This window comes from Syngnathus typhle, linkage group LG5 (assembly GCF_033458585.1).
Source record: "Syngnathus typhle isolate RoL2023-S1 ecotype Sweden linkage group LG5, RoL_Styp_1.0, whole genome shotgun sequence".
Classification (NCBI taxonomy): domain Eukaryota; kingdom Metazoa; phylum Chordata; class Actinopteri; order Syngnathiformes; family Syngnathidae; genus Syngnathus; species Syngnathus typhle.
Genome location: NC_083742.1, coordinates 6,226,293 through 6,248,147, shown reverse-complemented (window position 1 = coordinate 6,248,147; position 21,855 = coordinate 6,226,293). Strand labels below are relative to the sequence as shown.

Sequence of the window (21,855 nt, the reverse complement as noted above, 5' to 3'; positions counted from 1 at the left end):
CATTGACTGAAGCTTTCTTCACTCTTCCAAGCACACGTTACATTTTGAATGTAATCAAAATGTAAGTCAAAATTTGGGTGCGTATTATACATGGGTACAGGCTTTTTTCCAGCATCGACATGCCATTTTTAGGGTGCGTATTATACATGGGGGCCCATCATACATGGAAAAAAACAGTAATACGTTCTGGTTTCTTTGTTATACTCGGAACTCGAGCTGCAGTGTCCAATAATCAATAATCAAGTCTACTGGAGATAAAAGCATGGAGAAGATTATCTTGGTTTTCTTGGAGCATGAAACCCTTCAAAGTAGATGTTTTTCTGATGAAAGTCTTTAGAGACAGTGGACCCTATTTGTGTAGACTGGAGCCCATGGGCTCAGCATAAAAATGGTCCCTGCTGCAAGATACCGGATTCATCATTTAAGTTTCTACAGAGCTTGCTGATGAACTTATCATTTGAATCAGGTGTCCTCCAGCAGAGAGAGATGGAAAACAGGCAATAAAAGGCTCTTATGGGACCCCTCCTTTACAAAGTGTAACACAATAGTGAATGGCAGGCCTCCACTGGATGACCCAGTTGAGGGATATTTTGATCAGTTACACTGACTCAGCAAAATGTACAGCTGTGATATTTGCCAGTTCAGCTCTTCTAATGAACCATGTAAAACCATGTTTACTGCCAAATGAGTTGTCCATTGGCATAGCTCCTTTCTTCAGTAAGGTATCCAGAATGTTTTCAAACTAAAATCAGCTCGTGATTGAAATACATACAAGTAAAACATAAATAAATGGATATTTAGTCAACTAAAATGCACTAAAAGCATTCAGAGATACTTTTCAAGTAGTGGTTTGGAGTTTAGAAATTTCCTCAGCTACTCAAGTCCTGTACAGGTTTGTCTTGTGAATTTGCTTGTATTTCCTTCCGTGGTTTCTTTCTGCCTTAGTTGAAACAAGCTTCTTGTTGTTGCTTCTGTTCCTGTCAGTTTTTATGTTCCTATGTCATGTTATGTGCCCAGCTGTGGTGATTCTGTTCCCTTCTGGGATTCTGTTCCCAGTGTTTGTTTGTGACTTGTTTTTTGCCATGAACTCATTTATATGGTAAAAGAAAACATTTTGCTGATGACTGTATGTAGAAATGCAACCATTAAGCCATCTATCAAATGTTAGATGGATAATGATCCCCGGGGGGAAATTATCACAAAATGTGTTGCAAAATACACATTTAACCTTGTTGATGCATGAACAGGCAATGTTCTTTGCTTGCCAGTTGTGGCACAAGAACCAACAATTAATCTGATGTTTTCTGCGGTTCAGTCTTAGTACAAACAAAACAAGAGTTATGCTTGTCGGAAAAAAAATAGTCAACGGACATATTGAAATACTATATTTACAAATCTATCCATTTGGGTCGAAGGTCAGCTGAAGCTGATCCCAAATGACAATTGAGCGAGTAGTGGACACTATACACACTTGACTGAATGCCAGTGAATAGCAAGGCACATACAGACAATCAACCATTTAAAGTCACAATGACACATGAGGGAAATTTTGGAATGTGAAATGAATCCAATATATTCAGACACGACGCATGTGCACACGCACGCGCACACGCACGCGCACACGAACACACACACACACACAAGGGGAACATGCAAAGCCGAGATAAGAACCCAGAACGTCTCGACTATAAGACAGACCTGAGACATTTGTATGTTGTAAACATATGATATTATAACACACGTACCAAACACACTTGTGGCGCTAACCCTTAAGATCAGAGTAGAGGAAGAGATCCTTACAATTTCTTTTGCTCCAAACTGAATTTACTAAACAACCATCCATCCATCCATTTTCCGAATCGCTTAGTCCCCACGGGCGTCGCGGGAGCGCAGGAGCCTATCCCAGCCGTCATCAGGCAGTAGGCGGGGGACACCCTGAACCGGTTGCCAGCCAATCGCAGGGCACACAGAGACTAACAACCATTTGCACTCGCACTCACACCTAGGGACAATTTGGAGTCTTCAAGCATGTTCTTCGGATGTGGGAGGAAACCGGAGTGCCCGGTGAAAACCCACGCAAGCCCGGGGAGAACATGCAAACTCCACACAGTGAGGGCCGGAGGTGGAATCAAACCCGCACCCTCCTAACTGTGAGGCGGACGTGCTACCCAGAGCGCCACCGAGCCGCCCTATTAAACAACCATGTAACAATAAAATGCAAATGTATTATTATACATTGTGAACATTTGTAGGTCAAACGTTTTCAAACTGTTCCTTTGAAATTTGATATGTTTTTAGAATTTCATTCAGGTAATCGGGTATAATCCTAATGTTTGCTCACCTTTTCTTTTTTCATTTGTTGACATCACACGTGATGTTTCTACTGCAAGTCTGGACGCATTTTTTTTTCTACTAAGACCAATGTACCTCATCCATTTCAACCATCCGCCAACCTATAAGATCTTGTGAACACACGAGTTGACCGACATTATCACCCCACCCGAATGAAAGCAGGTTATCACAGCAGCAAGAATGACCAGCAGCATGTACAGTTGTCACATGTCGTCAAGTCAAAAAGGTCCAGATGCTGGGCCATGCCAGAATGTGCGCACTGTCTCAGTCTCTGGAGGCAATACTGCTGTGTGTATTTTTAGACAGCACCACCTTATATGCACAGCCTGGTCACATCACATTTGTGTAATTTTACAAGGGAGGTCCCCTCCCATCACGAAATGTGCCCTTTTTACAAGGGCCACAGTCAGACTGGACACCAAACATAAATTTAGAGTGACAAAAAGGGTCAAAGATGGTCCATTGTTACATTTTGTCAATACTCTACTTAGGGTTGCAACACAAAGGTCAAATGTCCCTATTGTTTCATGCATATTATAGGTCAGAAGATGTTTGAGGTCCTTTTTCTTCCCCACACAATGGCCTTCAAACGCCAACGCTTGCTAAAAGAAACTTTCAATTTGTCACTCATTGTTCAAGTGCCTGCAGACTTTGTGTTGCACTGACAGTGACGACACAACTGGATATCTAGCTAAAGCTAAACTTTGCATCAGCTCATAATTTCAGAGAAGTTGAGAAATTAATGGTTTCAGTTTATTTTGGGGAGAGGTTCTAAGCATTTTGTAAACTGAATTTTTGCTGTATTCTGGCACATATTGTGGAAGATGGCTTTGTCAACATAAGCTTTCACATGCACTACAAATAAATTTCCCCAAAACTGCATTATTCCACAACGTGTTGACAGGACTAATCCAAACTAACCATCACAGACATTCATTGTTTTTGTAAACCCTCCTCCACAGTGCTGAGTAACAAATTAGAGAGGTATGCCTCTCATTAAATGTTGAATGCATGAGTCAAAATTCTGACTCAAGCTGTAGTTAGACACGAGACTGGGGGTTAACATTATACTAATGAACAATCCGATTTTTAAAACCGAGAACATTGTGTTAGATGTGTATTTAAGTTCTCATTTTTTTAAAAACTACACACCAAATCACTAAATACAAAAAAAATTAAACACAACAGCAAATGATAAAAAAAACTAAATAAATAATAGAACAAAGAAATAAACACTACAATAAATGAAAAAAAAAAAAAACTACTCACTAACAATTTTTTTTTTCTTTTGTCTTGGGGTGGATTTTAGGACCAGGCCTGCAGTTAGGTTTATACTATGTACCGTATTTTCCGCACTGCACCGGATTATAAGGCGCACCTTCAATGAATGGCCCATTTTAAAACTTTATCCATATATAAAGTGCACCGGATTATAAGGCGCACCTTCAATGTATGGCCCATTTTAAAACTTTGTCCATATATAAGACATATACATTTGGCCCACGCCTGCTGTAGTGGCTCAATATTGGTCCATATATAAGGCGTACCTGATTATAAGGCGCACTGTCGTCTTTTGAGAAAATTGGTGGTTTTTAGGTGCGCCTTATAGTGCGGAAAATACGGTACGTTGCATCATATTGTCTTTGTTCCTTTGTCCACTTGTATCTTCACTGACTTCTTGGCAGTCAGTCACAAAATAAATATGTTTCTTATTTCTGACAGTCTCTCTGACATGTAACAAAGAGGCCATGGAATGTTTCCAACAACAAAATTGTTGGGATTCTGCAACCCTAACAATGCAAGCCTTGATTTCTCTGAAAAACATGCATTCTAAAAGGAGTATTTTTCCAACTCAACGCAGTATTTAGTTCAGAGGGAGAAACTTCATATAAACACAAAGCAAGAATGAAGCAGGTCCTGCCTTTTTTCCTTGTCTCTTTCAATTTTACCCAAAACACAGAGCCAGTGTTTTCAAATTACAGTGGCGGAACCAATTCACCTGGCCCAGACATAACAAGGAAGGTACATTTTGCAATATATAGATTTCATTCCCATGCCACAGAAACTACCTGCTGCTGTTATACATCCATCTTCAAACTACCAGCTGGATACTTTGAGGTATCATGAGATGATGGTTATCCATAAGTCAGCAATAGAAAAATAAGAATGCATTCAAGAAGCAGCATTAAAGCACTTCATTCACTCTCCCACTCCCCTTCTTCACGCAAATAGCGGTTGTTTGAAAAAAATGTTTATGGTTTAACTTTTTAAAGATATCACTGCATTTTATCGGGGCTGCACAGCTGGGCATGGACCAGAGAACTGCTTCAAAATAATTGTAGTTGTTTTGGGGTTTCTTATTTTCCCCGTTGCTATTTTGGCACCACCTTGCATTTGCACTTGCCTATTAGACATGCTATTTATTAAATAAATTAGCCACCATCTCAATTTGTCTCTGATTTGACAAATCACAATGGGTATAATAAATTGAATTTGCATATACTCCTCCCAGAAAACACAATAATAAACTATGCTGCAATTTAGGACATTTGGCAAATACAATACTGGGTGCACAGATGAGAAAATAATTAAGATTCTGCATTATTAATGTGGAATGTGAATTATTATTCAGGCCCTATATCTGCTTTGCTAGGGCTGGTGACCAATCCCGGGTGTAGCCTGTAGGTCACCCAAAGTCAGCTGGAACAAATTTCAACTCACCAACAACCCTAATGAACACAATAAAATGAACAGAAGGACATACATAGTTTGATTGATTGATATCTTTTTCGAACATCCAAAACAAAAAAAAAAAAAGAAAACAAATAACACTCTAAAGTGCCACATATACGTAAGTCCGTACAACAAACAAACAAAAAATAAACCAACAAACAGAAATAAATTAAATTAATTAATAATAATAATAATAATACATAAGTAAATAAATCAAGAAAGAATGCACGAAAAGGAGTAAGAGGAAGCATAGCTTTTTAGATTCCTACCCCTTTCTCACTTTATCCATTAAACCAATGATTCAACATATACTGTAATTCTACGACAGAACACAAGTAGACACACTTTCACACTTAATTTTCTGTTTCATTTTTACTTGTGTGTAGCCCTTTGGCACTTTTAGCCTTTTCCCACCCGAATCCTTCACAACCATATGTGAATTCCACTCCTTTAGCCCATCCTTAACGGACTCAATAAATATTCATCTGGTGACGCTGCCTTTGTCCCCTATTTGCTTTTGCCTCTGCCTTACTGCAATGATCCGTAACAGTTTGCTTTTTGGATGAATATGGGTTGATGTGTATCTTGTTCTGATGAAATTGCTGCTGTGGCTATGCAGCATGAATGAAACTGCTGCCAAACATCTTTGAGTTTAGTATCCCATTTGTTTGACCTATAGTGTTATATGGATCGTGCCGATACTGAATACAGTGCAGAAAAAGGCCTACAGTCTGCATCCCTACTCATTACCTCTAATCACAACAGTCACACCAACCTGGACCAAACCGTAAAAAACAATGTTTGCTGTCACTGATATCTACTTTAAATAAGAGCATGACTGCATGACAGAAGGTTGGCAACTGCTAAATTGATTACCAACCATGTTTTTTATAATGATTGTCTTCACTTTGTGCATTTCTGACAATTATAGGAGAAAGCCAGTTGTGAATACGGGTTTGACACGCTATAATGTCCAGCCACAACCCCATCATCAGCACATCATTTATGGGACTAAAATGGTGGCCCCCAGCCTTTTAGCTACTCAGCCCCTGAGAGAGGATCTTAAAAATCCATTAAAAAATCTTAGTGTGAATCTGGTAGATGAGATCTGACATGTTACACATGTTTCTCAGTGAGTTCATATGAGAGACGTGATGTATTGTATAAATCATAAATAACTCACATTCTCTGTTCTGAGCTTCTTGGCAGGGCAGCCTCCATCCACAGGATGTAACATGTAATAAAGTCGCACTTTATTTGCATGTTTTCGGCTCTGGAAAAAAGAAACGACAGGGCTATGAATAAAGCAATAAATCAAATCACATTTAATAATTTACATAGAGTGCTATAAACTGTATATATATGTATATATGTATATATGTGTATATGTATGTAGCATATAGGCATATGCTACATACGCTACAGTTTATTCAACCTTGCCACTTGCATGATGCCAGAGATCTCTCATTAATTCATTCATTCTTTTTCCGAACTACTTGTACATCATATTGGAAGTGCACATTATTATTAACATGATTATTTTTAATATATTTTGTGGTGCAGCAAAGCCAAAGGTGGGGGTTGAGGCAGTTGTCACACATGGTCTACAAGTGTCCACTTCACAGCAGCAAATTTTACATCTACAAGTGCTTTGTGCATGTCGATCTCCTGCGTGGATTCCAGTGAGTCTATTTCTACTTCCGGAATGTCAAAAACAGTGTACATGTCTCTCCTACGCTGAATTTAGAGGGAATGAGTGGAGCCACTGTCATAGGCAATGAAGTGAGTCAATTGTGTTTATTCCAACAACAGAAACACCCATTTCAAGCTTGTACTGAAATACCAAAAGAAACTCCACCGGTACACACTTTGTTCAAACTTAGACGGACACGAAAATGGGATAATAGAGTCAGAAAAAGATTGAGGGCTGAATCCACAAAGAATGAATTGCGCCCACTCAGCACCATGGCAGAACAACCACGACTCAAAATATAAAGCTTCCTATTTATCCTCCCATTTAATTACCTCATTTCTTTCATTCCAATTATTTTTGTGATTTTAATAAAAGTAATGTAATGTAACATTGCAGGGCACAAATAGACGAACAACCATCTGCGCTCACACCAACGAACAATTTGAAGTGGTCAACTGGCCTACCATGCATGTTTTTGGAATTTTGGAATGCACAGGCGTATCCTCAGGAAACCCGTATAGACACGGGGAGAACATGTAACCTACACACAGGAAGAGGGGGAACCGGAATCAAACCCACAACCTCCGCACTGTGAGGTGGGCGTGCTAATCAGTGCTCCATGATTCCACCTTATTATTATGATGATTATGATTATGGTATGACGATATTCTGATATTTGGATTGTTATTGTCACTATTATTGAAACTATCCAAACGTGACCTTAGGGTCCTGACTACGGAGGTGTGAACGGGACTTTCACATCTAATCGTAAGTACAATGATGGATGGATGGATGGATGGATGGACGGACGGACAGATGCACGGATGGGCTGACGGACAGACTGACGAATGGATGGATGGATAGATTCTCTTGTTTATGTTGGAACGTTCCCTCACATTGCTCTGCAGCGGTGTCCACTGAGTAGCGCCAGCTTTCTGTGTATGCGTTGTTTGCGCACTCAAAACCTTGTGTAGCTATTACCGCTGATGTCCGTGAATTAGAAGTGGTTTATTAATGAAGCCCATTTGCATAGAGGTGGGTGATTTTGCAACCAATTACTTGATTTAAGTACGCGGAAGTATCACCAGTGTACAAAGAAGCATTCTTCTTGGCATTGTAGTTCATGACCCATTTCACCATCTGTGCGTGCTGTGTCAATGAGATGGTATCTGTTTGCTCCATTTTTACTAGCTAGCGCCATGCTAAAGCAACATAATCCTGGTGAATTTGGCCCCGAGTGTTTTAAATTGCACATTTATTCTCTCAAAAATGTTCAGCGAATTAAACCAATAAATTGAACATCTACTACAACAGAAAAAGGTTTTCTTCGTATTTTGGGGAAACTGACTTGAACATCCATCCATCAGATTTTCTGTACCCCTTGTTCCCACAAGGGTCGCAGGCATGCTGGAGCTTATCCCAGCAATCATAGGGCAGTAGGCGGGGGACACCCTAAACCGGTTGCCAGCCAATCACAGGGCACACAGAGACAAACAACCATCCGGACTCGCACTCATAACTAGGGGCAATTTCAGTGGCGTAGCCAAGCCGGTGCGGCACCCCGGTTAGGACTCCCTGCGCCCCGGTTGAAAAAAAATCGAGCTTTTTTGATTCTTCATTTTCATGCCGTTTTTTTTTTCAGTCTTGCGCGAATGTGCTTGCGCTATTCTATTTGCGCGATGTTATCCATTCACCGTTTGCCTCCCGGACCCGGATGTTGTTTTAGCGATCAGCGAACGACGTGGGTGATGTTCGATTTTTTTTCCTGTGGGCGCGCGCCCCTGCTGGGAAAATTCCTGGCTACGCCACTGGGCAATTTGGAGTGCTCAATCAGTACCATGTTTCAAAAAAAGTGATTTGTGGAAAACAGTGCACTAAGAACTAAGAGCGTCTGCCTAAACATTAGGCACCTGCTCTGTGAAAATCAAAGAATGTTTTTATTTTCACTGTTAATCAATCATGGAGTATTATTAATGTGTCAATACAGTAAAGTGTTGTTAAAGAGTACTTATACTCATTTGACCTTGAAGGACTACAACTACTTACAAAATTCTCAGTACAGTTAAAGGTTTGACGGTGACTGGAGTTTGACCCTTGATCAGAACATCTCTCTGTATTTCTGATGCATTAGACAGTTTTTAAATCCATCAAGTTGGAATTTGACCAGTAGCCCGGAGAGGGTTGTGTTCGAGTTATCTATATTTAGTTGTCCATTATTTAGTAGCAGTTTGGTTTACTTGATCCTCTTCACCATCTGACCCCAGGTTCCTTATTGTCTAATTTAAGCTGTAGTCATCAGCCCCTTGTTACAGCAGAGTGATACTCACTTGTGATACAGTATAGCGTCACAAAAGTTGCCACACTGAGAGCCCTGCTGCTCTATTTACTCAATTTTCCGTTGTGTATACATTGATGAACTGCAACAATTTAATCGAACATGTTTATTTGAAAAACTCACATTTACTTAGCAGTTGTCTGATGGCCCATTCAATTTTAGACACAATTTTAGATATTCATCTCACATGCATGTTTACTTGATATTGAGCAGCCACATTCAAAAAGGTTCACTGAGAGTGTAGCAGGTCTCTCCTTACTAGCTTTGCATTGATCGCACAGGATCTGTTCTTGGAGCCACGTCGGGCGGGGGAGATAATTGAGAGGACAAATTTGTTTATCTGAAAATGAATCTGCTTTATCAGAAACAAAGGTTATCATAAGATGTGATACAGAGGACCGAGGAAGATGTAAATTGAAAAGAAAAAAGCACTTTTACTGAGAGCTGTGATATTGCTATTTCACAGCAAAGGAGAAAACACAAATCAATTTCTTCCCAAGGACATAATACACAAGGGGAAGGATGTAGAGATTTTACAGTCTGTCGTGTTTGCTGGTATCATAACATGTGAGCCAGATCTGCTGAAATGAAAACTCTTTACTGCACAATACCGCAGTCATTAGGTGATTCGGCGAGCTCGCTGCTTGGAGTTTCAACGCTCCGTTACGCCTGATTCTACTGGTGCAAAGTTGAGCAAAATACCAAAAGCAAGAAAACTCCATTGCCCGCATTTAGACTCCGCTTTGTGCTAGACTTGTGCCTAGAACAAAAAAAACAGTCCAGCACCTCCTTGATCAGAATAAGCGGTTTTGAAAAAGGAAATGATGGATCTGGTTTTTTTCCAAATCTTTTAGCTCATTTGGTGCGTGGGATGCTTCAAGCAGTTGAGTTAACCTCTGTGTTGAACTCTAGTATTGACAGAAGGCCCAACTGACCATGAGTGGAAGAGACATGCATTTTGAGTGTGCTCATGCAAGACAAATTTGGCTTCATTCATTTAATCAACTGTCAACATGTTACATTATTGATGCATCTTGATGCATTTTTAATCAATCTTAAACTGAGACCTTGTTCTTTGACATTCTTTTTTCTTATTGTGTGACTATTTACTATTTCTACAATAGTATTTACAAAGGTCAATTGATACATTATTAAAATAAACTATACAATGACACTCCATTACCTTTCATTAAAACACAATGATAGAGTTCAATTGCGGGGCACAGACAACAGACAACCTTGTGTAATGTGCTTTTGTTTGCAATTCTGTTGTTTTCTTGTTTTTGTGTTTGTTATTTACATGTTAGGGTGATTGTAGTTATGCGAGTTAGTGTGGCACATAAGGAAAGTCCACTAACCCATTTGGTCACATGACATTGTAAACGTAAGTGTGGGGAGCACTTGTGATGTTTTTGTTCGACAGATGGGGACAATATCACCCAAGATGTTGGCCGCCTGAGATGGATGAAATTAGGTGAAGAAATCAACTTGATTCTTATTTTATGAACACAATTTTAGGAACACCAGACAACCAGGTGTATATTCTGCCAAATGTTTTTAATTGCAGTTTAATTCAAATAACAGAAGAGTGAACAGTTTTGATTTTAAAATGCACCTATTAAATACAAAGTAATACTTTACATGGGATTCATCAGTTATTGTATTTTCTTTAGATCACGTATGTTCTTCCTTCCATTCATGTTGCTTAAGATATTGAATATTCTTTAATGTGCTATAACATAAATGTAAAATGTTCTTTGTCATTCAAAACGCATCTGCCACTTGGCTGCATCTTCTACCCTTGGGAAATAATGTATAGGCCATATTGTCGCATGTACATGCATTTGGACATGCAAGACTAGGAATTTGTTTTTCATTTGATTGTGTACTCATCCAACTTTTCTAAAAGTCTGATTTTGCACACTTCAGGGCTTTCTTTAGTTTGTTGCTATTAAGGGTTGCCTTTACATGTACATACATGAACATGGTACGAGTCAACGATTTCTGCAGCAGAGCTGCTCAAAGTTTATTGTATCTCATAGCATGGCATTCCATCCAATTTCCGTCCCACTTTTTCTCATAAAAGTCACTGCATGGTGTCCTGGACCAGATGACTTGTGCAAGAGGTGGAGAATGACTGTCATCCAAAACCTGAATTGCATCAAACAAGCCTGATTGTTAAAGTAGAGTGTTGAATGTTGACAAACCCATCCATCGATTCGTCACACCGCTGATCCCCATAGGGGTCGCAGGCGTGCTGGAGCCTATCCCAACAGTCAGCAGGCAGTAAGCGGGCGATACCCTGAACTGGTTCACAGAGCGCAAAGAGATGAACAACCATTTGCACTCGCACTCACACCTACGGCCAATTTGGATTGGTCAATCGGCCTACCATGCATGTTTTTGGGATGTGGGAGGAAACCGGAGTTTCCGGAGAAAACCCACGCAGGCACAGGGAGAACATGCAAAATCCACACAGGGCGGGCCAGAGATGAAATCGAAACTACAACCTCAGAACAGTGAGGCTCTCGTTGAAAGCCAATGTTGATATTGAAATCTGGAGATAAGCTCTACAAATATCACCTTAACCTAAATGTTAACCGATTCTTTGCCAACAAAACCATGAATGTATCCAAACAATAAAAACGCAAAACACTTTTTTTTCTCAACACTTGCTCATCACCACCATGACCCAAACAAGTCAGGATGCATTAGACCCAAACTGTGTAAAAACACAATCCAAAAATGCCTCTGTCCCGGGAGGGAAAATGCCAGGTCCTGTGTTCAGCATTCATACACTAACAAAATTAATATTTTAGTTGCAATTTTGGCACAGCCACTCCTGTCTCCTACAAAGTCCTGAAGAACAAAGCAGTTCTCCAGTTACCGATGGACATTTTAGACAACTGTACTTTAAATAGCAATGAGCACACACCCCTGCAAGAAACAAGGAATAAAAAAATCTACGTAAACTAAGTTGACTCAGAATGCCACAAACGAAGGACAGCGAGAAGCTCACAGGACAAAACAATTATTGAACCATAAGGCATCAGTTTTACGATATTCTTTATATTCATATTAATGATTGACTGACTGTAGTTTTCTTTTTTTCTGTACACACTGTAAAGGGATAACGTGCGTGTCACGTAAGCTGTTTGAAGTCTACTGACAGCACAATATCCCACAGCCTTTCCACCCATTCTTCTGACTCAAGCCGACAGCGGAGTGAAAGACAACAGCTGCCGAGAAACTTGACAAGGCTAAAGCAGAAGGGATGAAACCACTCAGACATTACACTCGGCATCACTGCAGATCAGAGGTGATTGATGTGTTTATGCACCTCCCGCTCCTGGAGGTGACGGTAACCTTCAGAAGTGCATAAATACCATAAAGCAAACAAAGTACAGCGGACAACACTCAGTAAAGAAAAAAAAAACGTCCACCTGAGCACTTAGGTTAAAATGGAGAGCAAGCGAGGTGCTGTAAGGTGTATCAGCAAATTATAGTAGACCCTCCAAAATATATTTGTGTTGGTACACTTTTCCAGTAGCAAACAGAGGGTTAGTGAAGTTTCCAGGGATGTATGCATTAACAAGGTTATTAACTTTACATACTCTCAGTGTGCCTTATTGGAGTGTTCCTCACCTCATAATGAGCGACCCTCTGGGACTCGGAGATGAGCTGAGCACTGCAAACTCTGCAGTAGGTGTCTGTGAAAAGCCCTTGGTCCACTTCTGTAGACTTCATCTGTTGAAATAGACCAACTGTTAGGTGACCTTGGAGCAAGGAAACAAAAAAAAGGCAAAAAAACAATTGTATTACCTAAATTATATTCCACTAGTGAACCTACACCAAGGCCTACTTCAGTTTTGTTCGGTAACTTTGCTACTAACAGACAAATTAAATGTAGGTAGGGTTTTTTTTGTGTGGATATTTTTGAACATTTTCTCACTCATCAATTCATGGATTTCAATGTATGATTGTATTTTGCGCCTTTTGGGCTTCTACCGTATTTGGTACCATTTTAGGTGGAATAGTTATTTTATTTATTTTAGAAAAACAATATTATACCATCTCCGCACTGCTTTGGGGATCTGGGAGAAAATTACAATAATCTTGTTTCATAATTTCAAGGCTGTTAATATTTCATCAGCTCCAACATTTAAATTACATGCTGAGCAGCTTTTCTAAGAAATGACTTGGAAAAAGACATTAAATATCAAACATCCGCAGAGGAACAACATCCCATGAAAACTTCAACAACACAGACAAAATCTATTTCTAAATAAATGACAGCGATAATGCGCTTCAACTGACAACTACTGCTGAAAGCACTTATTCAGTTTCCCAGGGACATCTCTGAAACAACTATTACATTCCACTACAAATTTTGTTACAGCTTGTTTGAAAACTAAATTACCGTACAAAGTATTTAGGCTTATCTTCTACAAAAATGCGAACGTCAGAGGCTAAACTAATCTTTTTCTAAAAAGGTAATCCTATTCATCATCCAAATAACACATTTTTTTTCTGCTGGTATTTCCTTCTCGCTTGTAAAAGCACTGAGGGGACTTTTTGGATCCTGAGGTTTTGACTCCTCGTGAATTCATTAGCTGATTCTTTTTACACTTACAGCTTAAGTAAAAGCATGTTGGCTTGTAATGAAACTGAGTATAATAGCAATACAATATTGTAATGGAGGCTTTAAGACGTGTAGGTTGTTTCTCACATTATGCCCTAATGGTTGACTGTACAAATAAAGTTAATGAGCTTAATGAGGCTTGGAGCCATTCCTCATGTCTGTGTTTTAACTCACCCTGCAGTTAAATTGCAGATGTGTTCATTGTGGAACTTATGGAGGTTATTTGAAGAAAATCAATGAATACAAACAGCACAGGATTATTTGATGTCAAGCCAGAAGGGTGAACAACGTCCCGTTTGTTTCTGCAGCAGATAAAATGATGAGGGAAATCAAGTCACATTGGAAATGCTTGAAAATACAGCTTTGCTGAAAAGGTTTGTTTCACTGACGAAAGCTGCAAAGAGGCCAGAAATAAATTATTTAAAAAATCCTAAACGTTGTTGAGGAGGTAAAGCAGAAAAAAACAGCAGGAAACGCTAAAAAGCAACCTGGGAAACTTGGACGCCTCAGATTCAAATGTTTTTAAAATGCTACCGGAACAAAATAATAATAAACCAGTGTTCCTATAATTGACTTTTTAAGCCCAGGTCTTTTAGGGATGCATTTAGTTCAGCTTGAAATTACACATTGGATAGCTGTAACATTTAATGGAAGAAACAATTGTTTCAATTTAAAGGTGTAGAACTCTCAGTGAGGATATGCCACAATTAAATTTCAACAAAATGTTACGAGGGATCTTATTCTTGAGCTGTTTAGTACCAAGTGCTTGTTGAAAATCCAGTATCTTCAGTTATTTCCCCAGAGCATAAAGACTGTTAATTTATATTTACCATAATGAATTAAGAATGAATTACATGGATGTTTAAAAGGGTAGGCCATCCCAAAATGTTCTTAATATCGTCCCTGTCCGGAGGAAACCGCTCATGTCCAAATATGATTTTTTTTTAAACAAAAAAATACGAATTAACCATTTTACGTTTGGTGTGGAAATTGTGTCATAATGGACAGCAAATTGAAAGTGTGCAAAATATGGGCTGTTTAAAAAAATGCTTTCAGTAGTATTGAAAGTTAAATGGGTTCACATTTTGATAATGCTAACACATTTTTAAACTTCTCTTAAATTAGCATTAAATCCTTAAATTAGCATTAAATCCAATAAAAAAGACTGTGAGAGCATAAAACGTTAAAAAGCCCTACCACTCACATTTCATAATATGAAATGACTTATCAGTAAATTAAACCTAAACCTCAATTGTATGCGGAACAGAATTTAGGAATCACGCTAAGCCCGAAAGCGCCTTATTTAAAAAGTTTTGAAAGTGTCATAAAATCAGAGCCATGCATACTGACCAATCGGGGAAGCGATCATTTTCCGGACGTCCTATCCTATTAGCATAAGCAGTCATAAAGGTCAAACAGCCCTTATCGATCGCCGTCTCTGTGGTCGCACAATTGATTGCCTTTCTAACTTCTAATCAAACGCCTCTAAATTTGTGACAGAAATTAAATCAATTGCGCTAAGCTTTACGCGCGAGTCATTTTGTAGTCTTTATGTAATCCATTTTAAGGTTAGTGCTCACAGTTCAAGGGAACATTTTTGAAAACAAATCGAGGTCCAGAAAGCCGTGTAGAATTGAAGCATTTTCTGTCGAGGTTTAGGTGTACTGCCAAATGTGCAAAATGGACATGATCCAGATGACACTAGGCTTAACAACGTGGATTGGTGAGACTTTCTAAACAGAGTAGATTATTCATGTATGGAAAAAAGTACAGGTCTCCAAGATTCAAAGCTCTACATTTACTGTATCTCCGTAGAATGCCCCTGCCCCTGATGATCAGTGCATCAGGCTGATGGATTTGAGATGCACAGCGAAAAGGGTTCCAATTCTTCTCAATGGCATGCTAAAAAAGAAAATATTTTTTCACCCGGCAGGATTGGGTATTGGAAGTCTGAAATTGTAACCCGACAGGGGATATTTAGAGAATTTAATCATCAAGATCTAATCACACCAGCATTTGTCAACACCATTAAAGTCACCTACTGTCAACACAATAATTTTTTGCAAAGCTCATTACTGAACTTGGCCTTTTAATTTGGTGGAGCACCGTGGACTCATTTAGGCAATAGAGGACCGCTCCTCAAGTTGACAATCAAATTAGCGGGATGCCAGTTTCAATGTCACACCTAGTCAGCAATGTTTAGCATGCGCATGGAACGCTCATCAGCTTGAGGCAAATAAGTCTAGGCATGCAACACAGCATTGCTGGGAGCTCTGGAAGGGTGCTGAGGTCACGGCCGCAAGTAGCCAGCAGATGTTCAGGCAATGACCAATCACTTGTAATTCATTCAACTAGACAAACCAGGCTTGACCGGCCTTTTGTACGAGGTGTCTCTTTGGTACTCAGATCGGATTACCGGCTTCACAGGGCTGTGGTTTTGTTGTGAAATAAGATGACAGACTTTGACACCAAGGGCACATTTGAACAAAGAACCCTTTCCCTTCCTTATCCATTGCAATCATACCAGTTTCTCTTGAAAAATATCCCCTTCTTCAGTGGTTGTCAATTAGTGGCCAACTATATCTGTCCCCCGCGCATGACATTGATGAAAAAATATATAATTAGGGATGCCAATATTCATGGTATTAAAATTGCATCAATATACACATATTTTTGGTCTGACGAAACAATTGGCCCAACATCTTAAAATATTATTTGGCTTGTCTTAATTGTCACATCGCTGATACAGGACTGTAGGTCCTTCTTATAAGTTATGTAGCCAATCTGGTGGCTGTACTCACTGTTCAGTATAAAGACACCCAATTGTCCGCATGCCTGTGACTAGATCAAATGGTTGGCTGACCATCCCACGCAATGCCAGTGTAGGTACTCGATCTACTCGGGTGTTCAGACCGACTCGGGGGGCCTGGGTCTGTTGACGACGTCATGTTATATGATTGGCCGGAAGACAGTACGGTCACGTTTAAAGTTGTGGTTGGTCTGTTTTGTGGAAATCGGATTGTAGTCCTTTGGCACAAACAAGGAGGAAGGAAACTTGAGAAGGAAACTATTATTAAGAAGGATTTCTTACAGCCAGGTGGAAGCAAGTTTGGCCAAGATCAAAATGGCATTGTGCACTCATCATTCCCTTTCTGTCTTTTATTACTCTACCTGTGGCCTCTGGCTTGTTCCCATGTCGTGTGACCCATGCACTGTCCACAAATATGCTGAGTGAAAACAAACAACACACAAACTGGGCAGGGTGTCTACACTTTATTACAATAATCAGATTGGTTTTACGCCAATGAAAACAATCAGGGTAAATGTTGAGAGTGTGCAAAACTAGTCAGCCTAATGAGGTTAATGTTGACCGATGTGGGGACAAGATCGAAATCTAGTCAGGGAAAACGCAGTGTTGAATTGTCACAACAAACAGAGGTTTTTCAGTTACATAAATTACAAAATTATCTAAAGCAGAGGTGGACATGTTGCAGTTCTGCTCTCAGATATGTTTGAGAACATATGTTACATAGGATACTTATGCATGTACGCATCACTTGCAATGCAATCCCTATCGCGACATGTGTACAAAAATCATGCAGTAATTTTACTGACGTCTTACAAAGTTTCGCTGCACTAGTCTGTTTTGAACCTTTTATTGGCTGTGATGTAATGTCATAAATTATATAACTATCTCACACTGTACAGTTGGTTGTTGTATTTGCTTTTATTTTCCTTTTACGTTGCAATCAGGTGTTGCCAGGTTGGCATTGGAAATCTGTTCAAATGCGTTCCTGCATAAGTAATGGTTAACTAAATAAATAAAAATTAAAAACTACAACAGATTGTGGTCCACAATGCACTGCACTTCACAGTTCCATTATCCTGTTTAATAATCAATTATTTAAATGTGTGCATTGATTAAGAATCAATTAACATTGTGATGCGTGTCAATCCCTTTTTGTGCTGACAGCTCCTCTTGGTTATTCAAGTTATTCATCCTCATCATGTGATGAAAAAAACAAAACCAGCTAAGCTAGAAAATGTGTACGAAATGGTCAAACAACAAAATTATCTTGTTTGGTCTGCCTGCGGTTGGTTCTTTGTTTTGAATCATGAGGTGGCGAGACAAAACTGCCCCGAATATGAACAATCAATTATTTATATTCAATTCCAGCAATAACAACCATTCAGCGAGTGGACGATGACGTTTTTCTTTTTGTTTTATTTTAAACTTCTTCATCAACAACTCAACAATTCACTGAAGCATTTTTTCTTCCTCTGCCTTCTGTTTGAGAGTATGTTTTGTTTTTGATGCTTGTTTGATTTCTTCCTTCTGTGGCTTTTGTGCACCTTCCTTGTTTAGTGTGATCATTTCTTATTTTGTTACCTTAAGTGTCATGTCACTTTTTGGCGAGTCGTTTGTTTTATGTTTACGGGAACCTTTTGTTAAATACACTCCGTAAATCTGCTGAAGTCTTTTGTGGTTGGATTTGTGGTCGTCAACTTTTTAAATGTTTAACGCAGCCATGACAACAAACACATGAGGAAACAGCCGAGTGCATGTTAAAAGCACCACTCAAAGACCCTACCCTCACTTGTCGAAAAGAAGATGCTTGCATGCATAAGTGAAGACATCTGTTAGTAAAAGATTGAATCTGTTTTACATGTCACAAGTAGTGAAGTTGCACCAAACCACCAAATCTCACCTGACACTCAGTATAGAGTAAAATGCTCGACTCGCTGTGGTTTGATGCAGCCTTTTGGGAAAAAAAAGTGCAGCAGAAGAGCCATTGCAAAACACTTCGTGTCTATCAAACTTTGCTTAGCTGTTACTGTAACAAGTTCATTCATGCTGCTAGATGATATCATCACAAGTTTTTCTCATTTAAGCTGTTTATAAAAATCCAGAGGTGCATCTCACTTGAATCACAAAATAATAATGAGAGAATACTGTTATAAAACAAAAATACGCATGATGTTTTGCTGACACATTCATAAACAGAATAAAGCTGGTGAGAGGTGTTATTTACAATTTAAGAAAAAAACATTTAAAATGTAAAATGGCTCATTCTGCATTTCTTGGGGAAGTTGTACATGCAATCCAAGAAACAAAACTCAATTGAACCAATATGGGGCCCTCTTGTGGTCTGTAAAAGAAGTTGGTCATAAGGAAGCATCCTGTGTTGGTATTGTGAATACATGAGGCCAAAATTTAATGGGATGCTCATTGCAATTAAGTTACAACCATCAAAGTTCTACTCCTCTTATCCTATTTAGGGCCACAAGGAAGCTGGTAAATTACAGGATAGGATACACCCTGTACTGTTCACCAGTCATTTTTTTAAATTTGTATATTCACAACAAAAGACATTTTCTTCAAATGGCAGGTCTAGAACTTAGTATGTGATGAAATGGAATCCAAACTCATTGATTACTCATAGACACTTTCAAAACAGGAGAGTAAAATATTTGAACAGCTATTATATCACCTTTTTCTAAATGTGAAATGTAAAGAAAATAACAATAAAAACATCCTAGACAATTTTCTCCATATTTTGCTACTAAAGACTACACCCATCACGTTAACCTTAAATTAAAATTTGACCAGGGTACAAATTGGGCTTACTATATTGGTGCAACCTGCACAGCACTCTCCCACAAAGGTGAGCGATTTGCATCCCTGTCTGGGGGTGGGCGGCTACCTCGACTCATCAACCTCTTAAATGTCACCTTGAGGCAGTCATATCTGACTTACACTTGCAAGAGGGTCTTAATTATGTTTTATTTCTTCTTCTTCTTCTACTGCTTGAATTTTAAAGTCCAAGATAAAAACGTATGGCAGAACTCTGCACATCCACTGACCACTGCAAAATAGTATATGCAAGAAAAAGAAAGACCCTCTTAAGATTGGTGGGTCCCAGTTCTATGTTTATGTGCTGAAAAGTCAACCTCCACCTGGATGCTCTTACTTTGTAAAACATATACCACCGCACAACGCCACAATATCTCTGCAACACGCTCCAAGATTCCCGCTGTGTAAGAAAATAACCATGCAGCGCGACAGTCATGTCTGCTTTCCCCTGCGGTATGTTCTCTCTTCAGTCTCCACTCACAGCTCTGCGCGTCTCTTGTGATTGCCAAAGAGGGGCAAAATAGAAGAGGATGCAGGGCAAACAGTACCTGTAACTCTGTGCTGTATCCCTCACAGATTTTTTTCGGGAGCACTGCCAGCTGATGTCGTACTTGAAGGGAAAGTATATAATCCATTAACCGGAGCTGCCAGGACGGCAACAGAGTTAGAGTGGGAGATGCGTCTACTCCTGGCAACTGTACTACATTATAGTACAATCTGTCCGCTATGCCCCGCCCACCTGTTCTCTTATTGGCTCCAAACCGTTCATCAACACGCGCCAGCCCAGGCGTCAAGCAGCCTTTCAAATATTTTTTTAAGCGTTCTTCAATTTTTGCTTAGTAATTATATATTGTATAGTTGTGTATGTGTGGTAGATTTTAAAGAAAAAAATAATAGGTTTTGTACAAAACAACCCAATTGTTTTTTTCTTTTTTCTTTTCTTTTGCAGAACAAACCAAAGTTGTGTTAGACTGACCCAGTGCTTCTCAAATAGTGGGGCGCGCCCCACTTGGGGGGCGCGGTGCTATTCCTGGGGGGGCGCGTGTGACCCTGGGGAACAGGCTTTTTTTTTTGGCAGTACTAGAATAAAGTGTAATTGCGAATCTTCACAGCAGGGGGCAGTGGCGCTCTCATTGTTACTTCTGTGACGTTTGCGACAGTGCAACATTTTACGACTTACAAGACAAGTTAGGATAGTCACGGTGGGGAAGGGGGGGCGCGAATAGTTTTCTTCTTGCTAGGGGGGGGGGGGGCGTAACAGAAAATAATTGAGAAGCACTGGACTGACCCAACTGGATCGGTCAAATTGTTTACCCAACAGTTTTAAGCGTGTTCTTTGAATTAAGTACCCCCAAGTCCATAGAGATCTGAGAGGGGAGCAGACTTTGCAACAATTAGCTAACTATTACTGATTGATTGATTATATTGACTTGTTTGATATATTTTAAGGTCAGTGTGTCCAATGATTGAGTTCAGCAGTGTAAGCTCCAGGTCAAGCACAATCCATTGAGTAATGACACTAAAATATACTCTCTGTCCTCTGAATCCAATTTAATGTCAGAAAGGAGGAGTCTCTCTGCATGAAGTTTGTAAAAACTTCTTTAGTTCTTCATTAAGGTATTGGAAAATTGTACTGAGCAGTCAGGATAAAGACGTGTATTGCACGTTGATGTTGTCCACACATTTTCAAGTGCATAGTAGACTTCATCTCCATTTCCTGTCTTTGCCATAAGCAGTACCTTTCTCTGCCAGTATCCTTCCTGAAATAAATAAATAAATAAATAAATAAATAAATAAATAAATAAATAAATAAATAAATAAATAAATAAATAAATAAATAAATAAATAAATAAATAAATAAATAAATAAATAAATAAATAAATAAATAAATAAATAAATAAATAAATATCAAAGATTTCTCTAGAATCTCATTCAAAAAACAGTTAGCATCAAAATAATACCAAAGGGCAACGGTTTTTGAGTTTTGCATTTTTCATCTCAATAACAGTTATTATTTCATATTTTTGGGTGGAAAACCGTTCATGCCCTTCTAATAGGGTTAAATAAGTTAAATATTTACACATTTTTTCACATATTCACAATATTCACTTACTATTAGGCTTTTCTCTGGTCGCGATGAGTTGAATTGAAATGTTAACGACAAACCAATTTCAAAACATACTTGGTGCTAATAACTCAAAAATGATTAAACCCTCAGGCACCACTGGCAATGTCTGGGGTGAAAAGGCAATCTAACAGCTGCCTCTTCACAGCAATCAAAACAGAGTGAAGTAGAAACTCATTGCATGTGCATTCAAGATCCAAGAGCAAATAGCACATTTTTGTCATCTAGCACTGGAATGGGTCATGGCAGTGAGGCTTCGGTTCAACACTTGTATTATTTATTGGCTATGATAATTAGAAAAATCTGAGTCTCACTCCTGATTATTCCAACTAGGTCAGAA

At 39.1% G+C, this 21,855-nt stretch overlaps 1 protein-coding gene across 1 annotated transcript in view; it reads right to left on the bottom strand.

The window, feature by feature from the left end:
- zmat4a (zinc finger, matrin-type 4a) overlaps nucleotides 1-20,086 on the bottom strand; it is a 42,489-nt gene extending 22,403 nt beyond the window's left edge. The window contains exons 1-3 of the mRNA XM_061279934.1: nucleotides 19,939-20,086; nucleotides 12,759-12,860; nucleotides 6,269-6,358 (exon numbers count right to left, since the gene is read on the bottom strand). Of these exons, the coding sequence (XP_061135918.1) occupies nucleotides 6,269-6,358; nucleotides 12,759-12,860; nucleotides 19,939-20,025 (279 nt within the window). The 5' untranslated portion in view covers nucleotides 20,026-20,086. The remainder of the gene's footprint in view (nucleotides 1-6,268; nucleotides 6,359-12,758; nucleotides 12,861-19,938) is intronic.
- Nucleotides 20,087-21,855: the final 1,769 nt, after the last annotated feature.